At 41.3% G+C, this 20458-nt stretch overlaps 1 protein-coding gene across 1 annotated transcript; it reads left to right on the top strand.

The window, feature by feature from the left end:
- The first annotated feature begins 9974 nt into the window (after positions 1 to 9974).
- LOC147730556 (gamma-crystallin-3-like) lies at positions 9975 to 20134 on the top strand. Its single transcript, XM_086958596.1, has 3 exons — positions 9975 to 10102; positions 18738 to 18980; positions 19801 to 20134. Exons 1-3 carry the CDS (start codon positions 10028 to 10030, stop codon positions 20074 to 20076), a joined length of 594 nt encoding a protein of 197 aa, XP_086814722.1. The 5' UTR covers positions 9975 to 10027; the 3' UTR covers positions 20077 to 20134.
- The last annotated feature ends 324 nt before the right edge of the window (positions 20135 to 20458 follow it).

Below are 20458 nucleotides of genomic sequence, written 5' to 3'. Positions count from 1 at the left end.
AACTCATCTGTTCCTTGGACCAACATGTCTAACCTGAGGCCTATCTCCCTCCTACCATTCTTAGGGAAAATTATCGAAAAACATACCAATAAGCACCTATCCACCTACTTGGAACAGTCTGGTAGCCTCGACCGATCTCAGTCAGGCTTTAGGCCAAAATTCAGTACAGAAACGGCCTTGCTGTCGGTAACGGACGATCTGCGGCTGTACCAGGACAGGGGCTACTCTGTTGTCCTGGTGCTGCTAGATTTATCGGCAGCGTTCGATACGATCTCCCACACCATTCTGATCGAACGACTGTCCAGGAGTGGAATCGGCGGCAAGGCACTGGACTGGATCAGGAGCTTCCTCTCCAACCGCACCCAATCTGTCAGCATGGGTGAGTTTAGGTCGGAAGAGGTTAACATCACCAAGGGAGTACCACAGGGCTCTTGCTTGAGCCCGACTTTATTTAATACCTATGTGGCTCCCTTGGCAGATGTTACCAGAGCTTTTGGGTTCTATCCAGTGTCCTACGCTGACGACACACAGCTGCTCTTCCCTTTTAAACACCTTTCCCCGGAAATAATTCAATCCTTTTCCGATGGGATGAAGGCAGTTGCTAGGTGGATGTCCTCCAACCTCCTTCAATGTAATGTTGGAAAAACGGAGGTGATGCTCTTCGGGGAAGCTAGGATTCAATGGTCCCCCGACTGGTGGCCTTCAGACTTGGGCCCAGTTCCTGAGCCCAAAACAGTAATCAAGAATTTGGGAGTCACATTGGAGCCGGAGCTGACCATGAAGCACAATGTTAACATCACTGTGGGATCCTGTTTCCATGCGATTGGTCTGCTCCGTAGGATTTTTCCTTTTCTACCGGACTCCCATAGGAAAACCTTAGTTCAAGCTCTGGTCATAAGCAGACTTGATTATTGTAACGGTCTTCTGGCAGGTGCAAATGAGGAGGTTCTAGACCGTTTACAGGTGGTTCAAAATACCGCAGCTAGGCTGGTGTTAAATGTACCTCCTAGATCTCCCTCTAAACCACTACTTCAAAAACTACATTGGCTACCAATACGCCAACGTGTGAAGTTCAAGACCTGCTGCGTTATCCATAAGGGACTTAATCAATTGGGACCAGAGTATCTAGCCAGCAAGTTTGTTCCTTATGCCCCTATTCGTTCCCTCAGATCCAGTGACCAGCTGTTACTGAATGTTCCTAGGATAACCAAATCCAGACTAGGTGGTAGGGCCCTGTCTGTAGTAGGTCCTAATCTTTGGAACTCCCTCCCACTTTCACTAAGACAGTGTCATAACCACCTCCAATTCAGAAAATGTCTGAAAACCTTTCTGTTTGGCCCAGTTTAGTTGTTTATTTTCTGGACCCTGTACCTCACAACACTCTCTTTTTAATTGAAATGCTCCTCTGTCAGTTGTATTACTGGTTGCCAACAGCGCGGAGATACTCCTTCGGGGGTCTATTCACAGCGCTATAAAAACTCGCAAATAAATAAATAAATAAATAAATGTGCCGTAAAAATATTTGATAACATAATATTGTGTGTCCATATCTTGCTTATGTTTCCTGTTCAGGCTCTTTTTGATACAAGTAAATGCTGTGTATTTTCACACCTGACAACTTCTGCAACAATTTATATGCATCACTGCTGAGCCCTGTCTTAATAGATCATAAGAAAGTATTTATCATCATTTATTGCTACCAGAGAAGAGGTTCACAAAAATCACCCTCATGCACTGCATCATACACATATGTACATTACTGCTCCTTTATCAGACCTGTCCCACTCTGGGCCTGCTCATCAGTATCCACTAGTAATATGAATCATGGATGAATCTTACACTTGTTGAAGGTTGGTCCTACAACACTTCTAAATATTCAATAGTTTACTAAGTAGAGTGTGCTGTTTTCCTCCGTATATGTTCGCATAAAATGTAAACCCAGACAAAGTTCACCATTTCAGAATTTGTTGATGAAACATTTTATTGTCTGTGATCCGTCATACAAGTACCTTTATCGTGCTTCAAATTAATTTTCCAAGAGATACATTTTTTTTATCACACACAATATAGTTCCAATGGAGTCTTAAGTAGTATACCTTGATTTGATACACATATTGTCCCGTTGCAGTTTAGCAATCATGAGATGTGTTGTTTTATTCCTTACTCTGATTTATAGGCCTGGACTTTCTCAAGGCTGAAATTACTTATAGGTCTGGGGCTTTCTCAAGGCTGAACTTTAAACAATATAGTATGGGACTTTTGACAAGTATTTGGTTTTGATTGTAATCTCCTGGCTACCAGTACCAGCCTTTTGTGAATATATTGGCACCTGGTGTTGACACTGCACCAGTAATGTATATGGTGATTGTCTGGAGTGTGCACTTAGTATAAATACTGGAACATAGACACCAACTCTTTAGTGCACTTCTGGACCTGTGGATACTCTGCCAGGAAGAAAGACTGCTGTGCTGCTGCACTGAGGGGGCTGCTGCCCTGCTGTGCTGACCTGCTGCCTGCTGCGTCTCTTGCCTAGCTGAGAAGGACTGTACCTGCCTCTCTTGAACCCAGAACCTAGAGTGACTTCAATTGCTAGTTGGCTAGCCTCTCAGGGATACAATAAGCGTCCAACAACCTTGCACCTGCACCTGGACTCTTCCATCTAAGAGTCTACCCTGCCAAATTGTGCCACCCCTAGGGCTTAAGGCAGCCCCATCAGAACTGCTGCTGAGTAATGCCTTCTTGGAGCAAGCTCTTGCATCCCTAGTCAACGGCAGCCTCAACAACAATGGCATACTCCACAATGTAGTCTCATAGCTCCTCAGTACTGGCGCATCGCAAAATTGCAGGCTGCATTCTCGACGCCAGACATTGTGTTGCAAGCCCGGTCATTGGATCCTTGATGACCATGCAGGCCCTCGCAGCACAGCCTCACTACATCTCGTACCGACGCATAGCTTTGGGTGCATGATGCAACTTTGACATGGATCCTCGCAAAGCAACGCAAACCAGGATTTAAGTTATTCTGTTCAGTGGGCCCAACTGTCTCTCACTAGTCGCCCACGCTCCATTGCAGTCAGCCTGAAATTGGGACTTAGTTCCGGTCTGGTGCAACTATATATCCACAGTTGGTACATTGTGCTTTTTGGTGTTATTTACACAAAAATCTTAAAAATTGCATATCTCAAGGTCTACTGATTGGATTTCTGTTGTTATGGTTGTATTTCATTTATTTTCAAAAAGTCGTCTTTTTCTAACCTTGTGTGCAAACCTTTCTATGTGGTGTTTTCACTTTATAACCATTTGATGTTTTGCACAAATACTTTACACATTGCCTCTGAGCTAGCCATGACTGCTCTGTGCCATGCTAGCAGAAGGTTGAGCACAGGTTAATTTAGGGTTGGCTTGTGCCTCACTCTGACAAGGATTGTGGTTGTTGCTTGACCAGGGCTCACACCCCAGTCAACCCACAGCCCAATTCTTTACACCAGGGTATTACATTAAAAGATCAAACAGGTTTAAGCTACTGTTACCATGTTTAAAAGGGAAAACACATATACTTTATCACTGAATAGCAGTGGTTAAGTGCAGAGAGCTCTAATGTCAACAAAAGTGACTTTCAGCAAAAAAGTGCAGGGTAAAGGCAAAACGTGTTGGGCAACAGTACATTTCTACCTCAGTTCTTGGACTACTCTTTTAGACAAACCTACCAACAGACTGCTGATTCTATTATCCTCATTTTCATCTTCTAGACCCTAACAAGGAAAGACAAATAAATACCAGGAATAAAGAGGTAGCATATCAAAAGCATGAATGCATGTCACTTGTAGCTTCAATGCTGAGTATCAGATAGTGGGCACATAATGATATGTTACAAACTCTATCAAACGTATTGTAGAACTAGCAACATAATTGAAAGGTGTTTTTTGAACTGTCACTAACTGTATATGCCAGTGCATGCTTACCTATAGCTGTCTCAAACCACTGGAGTCACTTTATATATAATTTTGATTTACTTAGGAATTTATTACAGCCTTTTCTCAACACAAGTTATTACCTAACATCGCACAATCACCTTGCATATGTTCAACGTTACATTTCAATTCATAACTGATCACAAGTGCAGTACTAAAACAAGATGACAAAATATTCACAAAGGATAGTACTGCTAACCAGGATATTACAATCAAACCTAAATACCTGTCAAAAACCACATCCTATATTGTTTACATTTCAGCCTTAAGAAAGCCCCAGACCTATGCACCAGAGTGAGAGGGCAAACTCATGTTGGCTGCTAAAGTTTCTTAACAAAGCCCTTATCAATCTGTTTAACAACAACACATCTCAAGATTACTAAACTGCATTGGTACAATAAGTATATCAAATCAAGGTATACTATATGAAACTCAATTGGAACTATATTGTGTGTAACAAAAAAGATTGATATCCTAAACAATTCATTTGAAGCACCACAAAGGCACTTAAATGATGGATCATGGACAACAAAATGTTCGATCATCAATTTCTGAAATGTTGAACTTTGTCTACTTTTAGATTTTATGTGAATATAAGCATTGGGAAATGACAAACTCAACACAATAAACATACATGATACTGGTTCATGATTAAATCCCTTCTGTTTTAGATCCCTTATTCTTTTAAATATTGCATTTTAATACTCAAGGGTAAGGAAGTGGTTACCCACCAGAATCCTAGAGTAATTTACGCACCTACTTTGAGATTAGCTTTGCAAATGGCATTCTTAACAGGTGTAATTTAAAGGTGTGTGTTCGCAAAATGGGAATTTACGCTCATGTAGGCATTTACTCTCATATACTGTCACACCAACTTAGTGGGACATTACAGCTAGAAACTCTTTCTCCAGAGGTGAGCATTCTAGGATAGGGACTCCATCATGCGTTGATGAACACTCATTACTCTGTGGATTTTACGCCTGGGCGGAGTACACAGAGTTACGTGGCACTCCGCAAAGAGACAAAAAGTCTGCCAAGCTAAGCAAAGTTCCGCGGGTGGTGCCGTGCATTACCTCATGCTGTTCATGAACCTTTTTAGCGCAGGGTGTTTGTCTGGCGCTGTAAAATTACAGCGAACAGCATCACATGCAGCACAAGAGGGCGCTGCTTCTTTCCGCCGCTCAAGTAGAAGTTCAACTCGAGTGGCAGTTTTCTCAACTCAAGCAGAAGATTTCTCAATGCGAGTGGTAGTGGCCATCCGCGACTGCCCGCGTTGAGAAATCTGTGAAAGCACATCATCAACATTGTGAAGCATACAGCACAGGAGTGTGATACTGCACATCATATCTGTGGAGTAGGAGTAAGTCAGTACGCCTCCTGTTCATAGAAAAGACCTAGAGCATGCCTTGAGCAGATAAACCGTTTGTTTTGGGGTGTTGACAGTCCTGCTGTATGATTGATTGTATGCACTTTGTACTAATGTAGTGGAATCCGGGGCAACAGCCTCATTAGAAATATAGAGTCACCAGAAGGGGCAGAAGCAAGCAGTGTGGCATCCAAGTACATTTACTAAAAGAGTTTTCATTTGGATGTCACACAATAGGAAACTGGTCTATTGGTCTTACAATTTCTACCACTTGTAATACCATTGAGAGTTTTGTAATTTTGCCACAACTTCCATAATGAATTGTCATTGTTGATGTCGACACGCCTGTATGGTAGGTACTGTCATATGGTGGGGTTACTACAGGTATGCATTACACATTTGAGGAAAAAGAGAATAGAAAGAGACAAAAGGCCCTTCCACGTCATCACAAAGGGAGCCTAGTGAAACCGGGAAACCTGAACACAGTGAGAAGACAGGCTAGAGGGAGAGCACTAAGAATAGAGGAGACCAGCTCAGAAAGAAGTGAGTCCCACCGGACAAAACGCAGAGGGGTGATTTAAAGCGGGCAATGAGCTTCCAGCGTGAAGGTTGCCCAACAGAGCAGACCAGAAGGAAGCCTTTGGGAGGAAACTGTTTTCCGCTGAGTACCTCCCAACCCAGGAGAGGACAGGACTAGTACTTGGCTCCTGCCATTCACCTTGAGGAATGTGGCTGACACAGGCTGCTGCTCGGGTATGGGACTGGTCTCATTCTTTGGAGGGGGCCATCCCTAGAAGGGAGGAGGGGTACTGTAGAGGAAACGAGGTTCCAGATGAGGATATGCCCAGCAGAACACAATGGAAAAAAAGTAAGTAGTAGGTATTTTTTTTTGTCGTTGGCATGAATCAGCTAAACTAAAGTAATTAAATAAAGATAAGCCAGATACGCAGCTATGCTGGACAAAATTAGTTCAAGTGGACCACAAACTTGAGAAAGGCTGGGGGCAGAAAAGGGTCAAAGACACTGAACCAAGGCTGATGTATTTTATTAGTGAAAAAGGCAAAATATATTTGTTTCAGGTATCTGTATGATAACACAGGCAGTTACCAGGAAGAGACAAGTGATTACGCCAAAACTAAAGTAGAAAAATTATGACGTGGATGGTGTGCTTCATGGTTCGTGTATATTTGTTCAATGAACCTTGGTAGAACTAGAGTATATTATTATAGTCAGTGGCTTCTAATACATTCAGGACCTCCCTTGCCTAAATGCTGTGAAACCTAGCCTTGATGACATTGACTGTCTGAAGGTCAGTGGAGAACACAATATGTTGGTTATCAGTGGAGAAGTGCACCTATGATGAGCCTCAGTACCATGAATACTGTCACAGTTCCTATTCTAGATTTTCTGTTTTCCCTCATTTGGTAATTTTATATTCAACTATTTCAATTCTGTCTATATTCAGACTCTACTATCTGCTTCATGGAAAGTGTGACCTTTTAAAGACACACATGGAAATGTTTGCATTATGTCTGCTTACTCGCTAAGATGATTTTTTTTATTGTTTATAATGCTTTTCACCTTTAATCAATATGGTAATCAAGATGACAATTTTATCACCATGATTGTTTAATCTGTTGTTGTAATACTTTATTCGATAAATATATCATAAAAGTACAGACATAAAAAATACATGAGACAATTTACCAGGTATTACTACAATTTCATTAAAAATCATCAATACAAACAAGTTAACTATACTTTAGTGTCTGCATGTGCTACATTTGTTTACATAATATAATATAAAAATGAGTAATCAGATAAAATAAAACCTGAGGTATCGAACCTTAGTCAGAGAGGGACTTTGTGCTAGGACTATCAAGCAAGAGGCCACGTCAGTTTGCAGCACCACCCAGCCTCAGTTGAAGGCGACATCAGGAACAGAGCAAGGAAGTGGCCATCATCGTGTCACTGCTTATTTTCCAGCTGTGATAGAGAGCCCAGGCTTGCTTTTTACTGCTTTAGCTAAAATTAGCATAGCTCGAGTATGACTGATCGGTACCATTAAACACTTTCTGTGCAGTATTGTTTAGTGGGCTGTGTATGGGTTACAGTCCAAGTGGATTTTTAATTTGTATTTTTGCCTGACAAATTGAGTATGTATGTCTGATGTCTTGGTCCCTGGCTACCCCTCTGACAAAAATATTTAACGATTACAATAGATTCGTGAGAGGGGAACTGTTGTCCTGATGTTTGGTGATGTTCTCTAGAGCAGTAGTTCTTAACCTTCTGTTGCCCCCCACTTAAACCACACTACTACTATACAATACTGAAACCCAGGGCCCTCCAATGAATCATTATTGGAATCCAAGGACCCTGCTGAGTTATTAGTGGAAGAAGAGAACACTGGCCTGTGCATTTTCGATGACTTGAACTGTAAAATAAAATATAAAAAATACAGAAGCAAGCATTCATCAAACAATTCTACAAACTATGAAATATTTTATTTAAATCCCAAACAAATATAAAACAATTATCAAAATTTTAATTATAATAGGAAGGCTGGATCTTTTCTAAATTCAGTTGAGGCCTCCCATTATCCATACTAAATTCTGTTTAATGCACAATTCAAGCTGAGGAAACTAATTTAATGTTTAATCTTCAGTTTCAAATTCCTTCACCATTACAGAATGTGTTAACATGTTCAACTGCAAATCTTACTTCTTCAATTATGTAAACTATATTAATTTGATAATATTATTTAATTTTCTAAGCAATCGCAGACCTCTGGGTAGGCTTTGCGGACCACTAGGTGTCCCCGGACCACCGATCAAGAGCCACTGCTGTAGGGCAAACCATTGGAACTAAGGAGGTACTGGATGTCCAGCCTGTGGGATTTTCAAATATTATCAGCTGTCATGTTCAGGGGGGCAAAACAAGTCCTGGAAACCCAGTCCTATCTGCAGCGTTGATAGGCAGGCATCACCCTTTGGAGTTCTGCTGCTTCCTCCTCTTGCTCCAGGATAAGAGCCTGGTGTAACAGCAGAAGTTGGAACACGTGTAAGCAATAGTAATGGGGAGTGCTTGTTCGATCCATTCCCAGACTTCATGTAAAAGGAAAAACTATACATTTTGATTACTTAATAGGGTTCTGTCTATAGGTAATTGCAATCACTTGTGTTTTCTTCTTCTCTGATGCGTTGTGTGCCTGGTTGTAATTTTATTTTTCATTTTAACTTTTTGGGAAGTTATATGTAATATGACAAACTTCAACTGATCCAGAACGCGGTGTCCAGACTCTTATTTAACATCCAGAACGCGGTGTCCAGACTCTTATTTAACATCTCTAGGAGATCCAGTATAAGGTCGCACCTGTGTGACCTTCACTGGCTCCCCGTGGTCCAGCGGGTGCAGTTTAAGGCCCTCACTTTAGCTCATAGAGCTCTGCATGACTCAGGACCCTCCTATATTAGGAAACGGGTGGCCTTTTACACCCCTCATCGATCCCTACAATCTGCTTCCCACCGTCTGATGGCCACCCCCGCTTCCGTCGCTCTAGGATGGGGGGTAAGTCACTTTCGGTCAAGGTAGCCACTCTCTGGAATAGTCTTCCTGTCTCGCTGCGCCACACCCAGGACTTCCCTTGTTTTCAGAAACTTCTCAAAACTCATCTTTTTAATCAGGCTTTCTAATCTTTCTCCTTCGGCTTATCTGCAGTCCATATCGCGCCAGGATACTCATGAGTAATTGAGCGCGTTATAAGTGTATATTGTGCTTTGTTATTGTGTCAACCATCATTGTTGATTTTGTGAGGTGAGATTTCAGAAATTGCTTGATTTTTGGGAGTTGAGAGAAGATTAGCACCTGCTCTGAGCCGAAGCACTTTTTTATTATGAATTCTTTATGTGGAAGTGGTGATCAGTAAACTAGTCAGTTCTCTTTTTCTCTTTATGCATGTGGAATTACAAGCCGGTACTTTGGGTTTTTCTGCACATGCAGAGATTTCGCAAGCAGATTTGCTGTTTGAAATCTCCACATGGGGCGATTCTTGTAATCGGGTAAAGTCAAATCAACATATGAAACCATGGAGTAATTTCACTACGCCCATCTTGTAAATTGGGATTTTTATAGGAAAAGACAGTGCACGCGGCCCTGTCGGAACTTAGAGGAAAATGAATCTTCTCTTTCTTCTGTTTCTCTCCTCTGTGCTGGGCGTGATATGTCCTGAAAACTGTTCTAACATGTAATGCAACAACAAAAGATATAGATGATCAGCCCGTTGCAATTTCAATTATTTAATGCATCTACAACAGAAATCGCCTTCATGGCACTGACACCCAATGAGACAAGTTCTTTCCGCTACTTTTTTCCGTTTTTAGATGCCAGACCACATCAGTCATTTTTAGTGAGCGCCACTCGAAACGCGGACAAAGATAAAAAAAAAGGGCCCGGCTACACGGCCAGAAAGATTGTTCCTTTTATTAGAACGTTTTCTGAACTAAATATGCTGCCTATGACAAATGAACAATGGCGCCTTTTTGTCGCTGTCCCTGCTCAGCAAAATGCGAGCATCAGCAGCATCACCTCCAATGTAAAGGCAGTGAAAGGGCCTCTGCGCGTTTGTCTCACTGGACGGAAACAGCTGCACGCATTCATTGAATTGTTCTTATGCAGATAGCGGCAGGTAAAGATGTATATAAGGGATGCTGTGTGCCTACCCACAGCACAGAAGAATCACAACCATCCAGCAGCCAACATGGGGAAGGTAAGTAAAAGATGGCCTTTATGGAAGCATTGCATAGGGTATACGCATTCATAAAGCACATACATTGAGTTCATTAGATGCAAAAAGTTACTTTATTTCTGAATTTCCAGTTTAACACAGCATGGCCAGTGGCAATATATGTGAATGTGGTTCACCTGTTTACCTACACAAGCGTAGCGCGCTGTCCCTCTTCGACGTTAATTTTTTTGTTCACAATACAGAATGGTTTTGGTCATGACACACCAACATCAAGGCAGTGGATCCGAACTTCGGCAGCACACTATACAAGAGTGATGGGTTGCCTCTACCCTTTAATCACCCAAATAGTAGTGTACTGTAGAGGTGCACGGTTCATAAACGTGATCAGCCTCGTTTGTTATCTACATCCTCATTTGTAACTCCCAAAGGAGGTATTTTTTATAACAACACAAACTTCATGAGGACGGTGACGTGTTTTAAAAACAGAGAATGTGAAAATACCATAAAATACTTTTGGAGGAAAAAACCCATACACATTGTGGGACTGGCCCATAGGGCTCTCAGGCAGTGCTCACTGATAGACCCTGTGTGTGGGCCTGTTTTTGGCTGTTTGTGGACCTGCTTTATGGTCTTTTGTCCAGTTTGTACTGTTGATTCACCGGATACTGCCACAAACCTTGCCTGCAGCATGCACAAATGTGTGCAGTCTCCATACCGTACAAAGACACCTAAACAATGTGTCTTGCAAAACACCTATACAGCATCTGTACAAAAAGTTCAAAACCGCCATATTTGTCAGTGTGGGTTACTTTTTGGCTATCTGATTCGCTAATGAGGGCCACATTTATTTTCATATCCGGGCCTATTTTCTGCAGTTGTCTGACCCTGGCCATACAATGTAACAGACACAGAAGAATTCTCTCTTAAAAACATTACAATCTCCAGCAAAAATATGTTTTGATGGAAATATCATCAAGAGGCAAAGTCTTGCAAATGTAGAAACTCTGCAAATTCATAAAGTTGCAAAATGCCTCTTCTTCTTGAATGTCAATCAATCAGGGAATTTTAAAGAGCACTATTCACCCTAGAGGGTCTCAAGGCACTGTTTGCAGGTGATATAATAATTTTGCAAAATCCTATTTTTATTTTCCAAAAATGTAATAATTTATAAATTGGTGGGCTTCTTTTAAACAGAGAAAGCCAATGAGAGGGCAGAACCCTGCCTTATTGCCAAGCTTTACTTATTCTGTGTGGGCTCGAAGGGGCTACAGTACCCAAGAGTAGCCTCAGTCCGACGGACACTGCGTCATTGTGGCACAACCTCAGAATATTGAAGACTCTAGTCCAGGGGCCTTATTTATGAAGGCGTTGCGCCACTGGTGCGTCACTTTTAAAATGGGAAAAAGTGACGTACCAGTGGCGCAAGGCCTTCTAAAATAAGGCCCCAGGAGTGTAACCTGCTGTCGCAAGCCATAGAACAAGGAAGGAAATGCCTCATCTGGCTGCTCTCTGAACTGTAAAATACAGCATTAATCATGGGTTAGGTGGCCCCTCTGACATCTAGACCCTGAGGTTAGTGCATCTGCTCCACGGAGGTGTAGCTTCATGGGGAGTGTTTGGGGTGTGTTTTTTTTTTTTAATTCTGTTTATTGATTTTCAACAACAAATTATACAACTATAGAGTGGTCCATTACAAACATTTAAAAGAACAGAGGCCATTACATTACTGCATTCTTCCTTCATGTGTAAATGGTATATTCACATTGCATTAGTGTATCAAGAATTAAAAACAAAAGAAGTATATAAATGTGACAATGGGTGTCACACAACAATACATTGCTTCGACAAATTGATGGGGTACAATGTCAGTTATGGTACAGTATTCAGTTCATTATTTTGCATGTAATTGGGTAAAGAACCTCCAGTAGTCTTTAGACCTTGACCCTCTCGGTAGTTCCTCCTCATATGTTAATAGATTGTCTGTGCAGTGTGCCATGTCCTTTAACCACTGTTTAATGCTTGGAGTATTAGCGCTATCCCAGTTCTGCGATATTTGACGCTTTGCCAACAATAGGGAGATCACACAGAATTTGCGTTTTTCCGCCTTTACGCTTGTCACAAGTCCCAGCAGGCAGGTTTTCATTGAGCATTCAATTTCTGTACCTAACATTTCTGTTAGCTTAGAGGTGATCTCAGCCCAATAGCCCTGCACGGTGTCACAGTACCAGGCTAAATGAATGAAATCTGCTTCCCTCCATTTACATCTCTTGCATGTTGCCATATCACGCAGTCCATGCTTGTGCAGTTTCACTGCGTATGATATGTTTGGTGAATGTATTTAAAATGCAAGAGACGTAGGTTGCCGTTTGGCGTAAGTAGTTTAATTAAAGCGCATGCTGTAAACCGTTCTTTCTCTGTCATTGGTTCTTGTAGTACCTCACTCCATCTCGATTTTGCTGTCTGAGTGTTGTGTGGTATTTCTCCTTGTGTCGCCTTATAAAGCCTGGAAACTAAATGTGTTGTGTTTGAAGACGTTAATACAAGTTGAAGTGTGTCTAGACAAACCGGTTCTGTAGGATAGTTTGGAAATAATTCCTTAACAGCCCTTTGCAGCCTATAGTAGGTGAATCTGAATAGCGTGGTTTGGTTGCTTATATAAGATAAGTATTCCAGTTGACAAAATTTCCCATCTTGATATAGATCCCCAAACGTGTCAATACCCACTTGCGTCAACAAGCCCATGCCCACCGTCTTGTTCGTGACTGACAATTCTGGGTGATGGTATAATGGTAGCGCAGGAGCATAGAGAGGTAGTTTGTGTGCCAGCTGACCTAGTTTTCTCCAAGCGTGGGTGGTGGCGTCTATGGTGTTAATGTCTTCTGAATGCAATGGTGGTCTTTTATGTGTGATGATTGCCGTTAAAGGTATTGGGGACGCATCTCCTTCCTCCACCGCTGTATGTGTCAGGTATGGTGTTCTGTGATACCAGAATGCAGCATATTGCGCTTGCCCGCAGAGATAGTATAGGTAGAAATCTGGCACACAGAATCCCCCCCTCTGGTAGGGTAATGTTAGTGTTCTGAGGCTTATACGTGCTTGTTTGCCTGCCCATATGAGTTTGAGCTCCAGCGATGTGATACCCTTAAACACGGCCTTCGGGGGTGGAATTGGAATATTATTAAATAAATATAGAAATTTGGGTAAGATGTTCATTTTCACAATGGCAATGCGGTCTGCCAATGAGAGCGGCAGGTGTATCCATCTGTTAACTTTTTCCTCCAGAGTTGCCCTGACTCTGCCATAGTTTGTACGGATAGTCTCCTCCGGGTTCCTATTATACCACACTCCTAGGTATCGTATTGAGTCAGTTGGCCATTCCAGTGGGAATTCCGTTGTATGTGGTGTTGTGGTGTCTGTTTCTGGGATGATCGATGATTTGTCCCAATTGATCTGTAGACCAGAGTGCCAACCAAATTTAATGTATTCCCGTAGCAACGGGTCCACATTTTCTACCGGGTTGCGGACGTACAGAAGCATATCGTCCGCGTATAAAGAAATGTGTAAAGGTGTACTTGGGAAGTGTAGAGCAGAGTGATTATACTTTTGTCTGATTAGGCAGGCTAATGGCTCTAACGCGAGAGCAAACAGTAGGGGGGATAGTGGGCCTCCCTGTCGTGTTCCCCTTTCAATGGGAAATACTTCAGATACGTAGACATTCACACGCACTCTGGCCACTGGAGTTGTATAGAGGAGCTGTATCCACTGTATGTACCTCAGAGGGAACCCCATTCGTTTTAGGATCGTTATTAGATACGTTCATTCTATGGAATCGAACGCTTTAGCGGCGTCCAGCATGACTGACACCGCTTTAGTGGTTGGTGTGAGGTAATGCGATAAGGCAAAGAGAGTTCTAGTGTTATGCGATGTAGCTCTTGCCGGTATAAAACCCGCCTGGTCTGGGAGGATCAGGTTCGTCATCAGTGGTTGTAAGCGGACTGCCAGGATCTTGGCTAGGATTTTAGTGTCAACATTTATCAACGATAAAGAACGATATGACTCACATTTTTCAGGATCTTTGTGTAGTTTGAGTAGTGTGATAATGATCCCTTCACGTAATGTTGGAGGCAGTTCCGCTTCGTCAAATGCATTTCCATACATAGCTACCAGGTGTGGAGCCAGTATGTCTACATATGCCTTGTAAAACTCGCATGTAAAGCCGTCTGGGCCCGGGGCTTTCCCATTAGGTAGTGTGTGTATAATTTCTGTCACTTCCTCCACCGTCATCGGCCTAGCTAAATATTCTCATTGGTTATCGGAAAGCCATGCGATGGCTGTATCGTTAGGGTAACTGAATGTGTCACCTGCGGTCGCTGTGGGATTTGATTTATACAACTCGCTGTAGTTGTGGACAAAGCTACTCAGGATTGCCTCTGTGTGTGTAACAAGGTCCCCCTTTGTGCCTCGTATCTTTAAAATTGTCTGAGTGCTTTTCCCGTCACAAATCTTAGCTGCAAGGACTTTGCCCGGCCTACCACCTTCCCCAAATTGTCGTGCTGTTGGTCTTTTATATATATATACTTTATCTCATCTTCCATAAGTGTTTGATGCTCTGAACATACCTGTCTTAATTCCCCTAAGTAGGCTGTATTTTGTGTATTTTCAAATTTGATCTCAAGGTCTTTCATTCGGGCTTCACATTTACATATCTGTCCCTTGATATATCTCAGTATGCCCATTGTGGTGCTCATGCATATGCCCCTCAGTGTTGCTTTGAACGCCTCTCATAGAGTGCCCGGGTCATCCACAGAGGAAACGTTCAATTGAAAGTAATCCTTTAAAGCCGTTGCTATTGTGTCTGCATAGACCGAGTCTGTCAGTGCCTTGGCATTGAATCTCCAGCTAAAGGGGGGAGGGGTATATTGTGGCAGTTAGAGCGATAACAAAATTGGATTGTGATCTGACAGTGTTCTTGGTAGTATCTTCAATCTATCTGTCCACAGTAATATATTGTCAGACCCCAGCCAATAGTCTATACGGGACCAACTCCCATGTGCCATATTAACGTGTGTCGCACCCGGTAAGCTTGGGTGTTTCGCCCTCCAGATGTCTCTTAAAGGAGTGTCTTCCATGATGTCTAACATCTTTTCCCGGCCCTTCCTGTGTGGTTCTACCGATGTAGATGATCGGTCCATTTGGTCCCTCAGTGCTAGATTAAAATCCCCTCCTCATACTAGATTCGTCTCAGTGAATTCCTGGACATGGTTCCAGATAGTTTGAAAAAACTCCCGGGAGTCAATGTTCGGACCATACACATTTACCAGTGTTATCTTCTGACCTCTCAGAAGTCCCAACAATATGATAAATCGCCCATTAGGGTCAAGTACCTTACGATGTACCTGAAATTTTACACCCTTTTTCACTAATATCATCACCCCCCTTGAGTATGAGGAGTAGGGAGTTGTGTGTATAGATTCTGCCCATCTGGCACAAATAGTGTTGTGTTTGTGGGGTGCTATGTGCGTTTCTTGTAATAGGGCTATCTCTATTCCCCACCTCTCAAAACTTGTTAATACTTGTCTTATTTTCTTTGGGTTCGTGAAACCTCGGACGTTCCATGTGATTAGGTTCAGAGTCATTCTATCTGCCGTGTAGTTGTTAACTGGCATTGTAATTACGAGTGTTTGGGGATGTTACATTCCCCCTCGTATTTGTATTTTCTGATGAATAGCTGGGTACAGGTGCTTTCAGTCGGCAGGTATGGTGAGATGCATATCAGATTTCACCTAGGAATTTTGCATGCACACACTAACAATAACACACAGCTCTAGCTCATCTCTGTTTTGAAAGTCCTCAAAGTGTTGGTCATGTTACAAAATGTTGTGTTTTTCTCACTTTGTACACCTACCAATCTGCAATCCTCACCCTTTCCACTGCCTCTCAAGACCCTATCATTGGCACCGTTTGTTGTATAATTTATTTTAACATTATATGCCAGCATGAGTGTTGGGAAATCTGAAGCTCACCCCCCCTCCACTGAATCTCACTGACCAAGTTACTCCCCTACTGCTCCACCAATGGAAGCTACATCCATGGTGTAGACTGGAAGCTTCAATGTGAAGCTTATGCGACCCTTGGTCCCGTATGCTGTAATTTACTATTTCATACAATATTATATAACAAATATATTGTAACCAGATTTGAGTGCTTAATTTGGGCCAGTGGAGGCAGATTAAGAGAGTAAAACACAAAACAAGGGAAGGAGGAAAAGAGATGGAAAAACAGTGACAAAGAGAGAAAGCTTTGGTGAACAAAAATTTAAAATTAAGAGTGAGGTAAGTAGGCAAGCAGTGACTGATGGTTGACTTAACAGGTTTAGGGTGGATTAAAAACTATGCAGCCTTGGTACTCGACACACCACAAGCACTGGCAATGGGCTTCTGGAAATAACTTTCAGCCATGGCTCATATTCTCTTATGAATAAGGCACTGCTAGGCCTCAAATGGATCACCAGTCCTGAAACAATCCCTGTGTAATCTGACTTTAAAATCTATTTTGTGGTAGATATGAAGGCATTTTAACCCCAAAAGGCTCCCGCATACATGACAGGAAGGTTTTAGTGAGAGGAAAACAGCGTAACTGAATTGTCCACCTTGACAATCCACTATAGGGGACCTATCATGTTACTTATGAAGCTTCACACAGAAAGCTAGGTGCATCTGCAGAAATAACATACAAAGGGCCAGATGTATGAAGCGTTCTACTGCTCACAAACGGCCCATCCGGCTCCTTGCGGCTGGTAAAATGTTTTTTGGCATGTACAAAAGGCAAACTGCAAATCAGTAATTTGTTACTGAATCGCATTTTGCTTTTTGCGATACAATATTAGAAAGGATCTTTTTTATGGCTTCCCTTCCTGAATAGCACTGATATGTAGAAATGTTTTGCGACCGGGAATGTGATCACAAAATTTGCGGTTACCACCAACTTCAAGATGGTGGTAACCCATTTGCAAATGGGGAGGCATCCCCAAGAGACCCCTTCCCCTTTGTGAATAGAAAACTTTTCATTTTTCTTTTTGTAACACATCCCATTTTCACTTAAGGATAATGGGCTGATTTAGAAAAAGAAAAAATGCTTTATTTAAAAGCAATCATAATCGCAATCACAGACATGGTGGTCTGCTGCCCTAGCAGGCCAACATCCCGGTGATTTTTGCGATTCCTACTGGCTCTCAAATTATGACCTACCTCATTATTATTCATGATTTAGGTCATTTGCGACCTACTATTTAGTAGCAGAAAGTGTTCAACTCGTTTTCGTACCTGCTGTTTTGCAATTTCCTAAGTGCAAATCGCAAGGATTCGCAATTAGGGAATCAGAAAATGGTTTCTTAGTACATCTAGACCTAAATGTCCACAACTTGTTGGAGATTTAGTTCTCAGTGGGTGAGAAATTCTTTCCACCCTGGATGTTAATACCAGTGGTTTTTGGACAGCAAGTGTTCAATGGCATTTATGTCATAAATCCAAGATGTTTTCTTGCACAGAGTGAATTTAAATTTATGTATCAAAAATGCATGGTTGATGTGACCTTATTTGTTTACATTCAACAGATCCATATAACATTCTGTGACCAATCACATTTATTCCTTCATTTTAATTTTATCACGTTTTATAAAATATAATTGATATTTCACTAATTCACAGTTTGATTCATATTTAAATGACATCTTTCACCATTTTGTAGTATTTAGAACTTCTTCGTGTTTCAGGAAATACCACTACATTCACCAGAAACACATAGAAAATCTGAAAGGAACATTTTTGCAAAAATAAGAATCTGATACTTCAGACTTAAGGTGTAATAAACCATCGATACTTCCTCAATTAGGTAAATTGCCTCGTCACAGAAAAGTTATTTGTTCAAAAACCTGAAAACTTGCTTGTGCAATCATATTGCTTGCTCAGAGATACACTTAGCCAAACTTGATTTTAATTCCCGATTTCTGATGTTGGATTTATGTTCGAGAATCTTTGTTCCTACAGGACACAAGATGAAAAAAATGTATATGGCGGATTTTGAGACCTGTAAGAAACAATATTATTGAATCAAAACCAATCAACAGAAATTGACAGATTGATGTCAGAGTCACCACCAAAAGTTCTGTTCATCGTATAGGCATTGTCAATGGTGGAGCCAATAGCTGCTCTTCCATTGAGATCTTTGCCTTCCCCAAGATCTACATGAGGTGTGAACCCAAAAGATGACTGACTGACCTTACACTTTTTTTGGTGGATGTCCAATTTAGCCCTTTTCTTAAGCAGGCTCTGTTTGTAGCTTCCACTAAAATGACCTTAAGGTAATAATTTAATGCAGTCTCCTTTTTCTATACAATGAAAGTACTGCCCACTATTTCTGGAGCTGTGTGAAACCATACTCTGTGCCCTATGAAAGAGCACTTAGCAAACATCTACTGCTAATGAGAAACAGTTCGAAATTAGTTGTAAGGGGATCTTTACTAATTTAAGAAATTCTCTTCATTTAATAGAGCTTGGATAACTAACACATTTAAAATTCATCACTGAACCATGAGTCATATTACACCATGTCATTCTTATTCCTTATAATTAAACTGTCTTATTTTCATCCATAATAGATCATCTTCTACGAGGACAGGAATTTCCAAGGCCGCTCCCACGAGTGCAGCTCTGAGTGTCCTGATCTCACTCCTTTCTTTAGTCGCTGTAACTCCATCCGGGTGGAGAGTGGCAACTGGATACTCTATGAACATCCCAATTTTAGAGGACATCAGTACTACCTGAGGAGGGGCGAGTACCCTGACTTCCAGCAGTGGATGGGCTACAATGATTCCATCCGGTCATGCCGCTTGACTCCTCAAGTAAGTGGTGTCTATAGTTTTACTTTCAAGCTAAGTCAGAAACTCGGATCCTCGGTTCACAAGAGATGCAGTCTAAACTAATGTCACTGCATTGATGGAAAAGCATGGCAGTCATCACATGGGATGTAATGTCAACTTGTATGGTAGGAATCTTGTCCCTAGAACTGAATTTTCTTTGCCAAAAAAGTCCCTGCAAGAATGGGGTGAGGACTGTACTATCAAAGAACTTAAGAACCAGTTTTCCCATACTGAATGCGCACTTTTTCTGCTTAGATAAGATTTGTGTTTAAAAACAGAGGGCCATGTGCATTCTGTAGAAGATTCAGAGAATCTAGTCTTTATACCTTATCTCATCTTTTTTTTAAACCAAGTACTAGCAAAATGGTATTCCAGGGAAAACATGAGCCCCCATTCTTTCGAATTTTCTGAATACTTTCCATAGGGATTTCTAAATGTCTTTTACTAAAAGCTCTAACTTTAACATAACATTATAATTCTATAATATTAGTTTGGTTTAGCATAATATTAGTCTACTAAAACATCATAATGCTGAAATTTTGCAATATTCATCTTCACAATAGTTTATTTTAGCACATGAATGATTTATATTTTGCTTACCTTTGTGATTAAGACACACATTGTTTTTTGCAAAGTAAAGTATAACCTGCTCGTGATTGAAAAACCGAAAAAGTTATTACCATCGTACTGGGAATGTATTATCATTTCATGAAAATGTATAGCTGGGTTCTATTATGTAACCTGTGGATGTTTTAACAAAGGTTATTCGATCATCCGTTTTCTTTTCTTGTTTCTTATGCAGCACCGTGGATCTTACAGGATCAGGGTTTATGAACGAGAGAACTTCGGTGGCCAAATGATGGAATTCTCTGAAGACTGTCCCCATGTTCATGAGCAGTTCCGCTACAATGACATTTACTCCTGTAATGTACAGGATGGGCACTGGGTCTTCTATGAAGAGCCCAACTACAGAGGACGTCAGTACTACCTGAGACCCGGCGAGTACAGGAGATACAGCGACTGGGGAGCCTCAAGCCCCAGAGTTGGTTCTTTCAGGAGAGTCAGGGATCATTATTGAGTTACTTAGTATTTGAAGGCCAGTGTATAAAATTAAACAATACATTCTGTCACAATAATATTCCATTGCTTTGTCTCGTTATTAACATTAAACTGATGTATCTTAGTAAACTGAAACTACCATGCTGGTTGTATAGATACTGTAAGTTATAATGGAGATTTTCTTAGCTTTAGTGAAAGAAAGTCTTGATTTTATTGAAGACAAGGAGGCAAGTATTATGCTATCTTTTCTTACCTTTATTTTAACAGCAGCTTAGAGAGAAACACTACAGTATGCTGTCATAAAGAGCAAAACAACCAATCATGAAAATGCTGTCCTATAAATATCTAGACTGGGAGATTTACATCCTCTTTTCTTGCAATAGCAGTTAAGAAAATTGAAA

The sequence above is a fragment of the Lissotriton vulgaris genome, chromosome 2_1, assembly GCF_964263255.1.
Source record: "Lissotriton vulgaris chromosome 2_1, aLisVul1.2, whole genome shotgun sequence".
In the NCBI taxonomy this organism is placed as follows: Eukaryota; Metazoa; Chordata; class Amphibia; order Caudata; family Salamandridae; genus Lissotriton; species Lissotriton vulgaris.
The sequence above is the reverse complement of the archived record's forward strand: the minus strand, read 5'-3'. Positions and strand labels throughout refer to the sequence as shown.

Coding starts and splice junctions, on each gene's coding strand:
- LOC147730556 (XM_086958596.1), top strand. CDS start 10,028: ATGTATATAAGGGATGCTGTGTGCCTACCCACAGCACAGAAGAATCAC. Junction 10,103..18,737: donor CAGCAGCCAACATGGGGAAG/GTAAGTAAAAGA, acceptor CATCCATAATAG/ATCATCTTCTACGAGGACAG. Junction 18,981..19,800: donor CATGCCGCTTGACTCCTCAA/GTAAGTGGTGTC, acceptor TTTCTTATGCAG/CACCGTGGATCTTACAGGAT.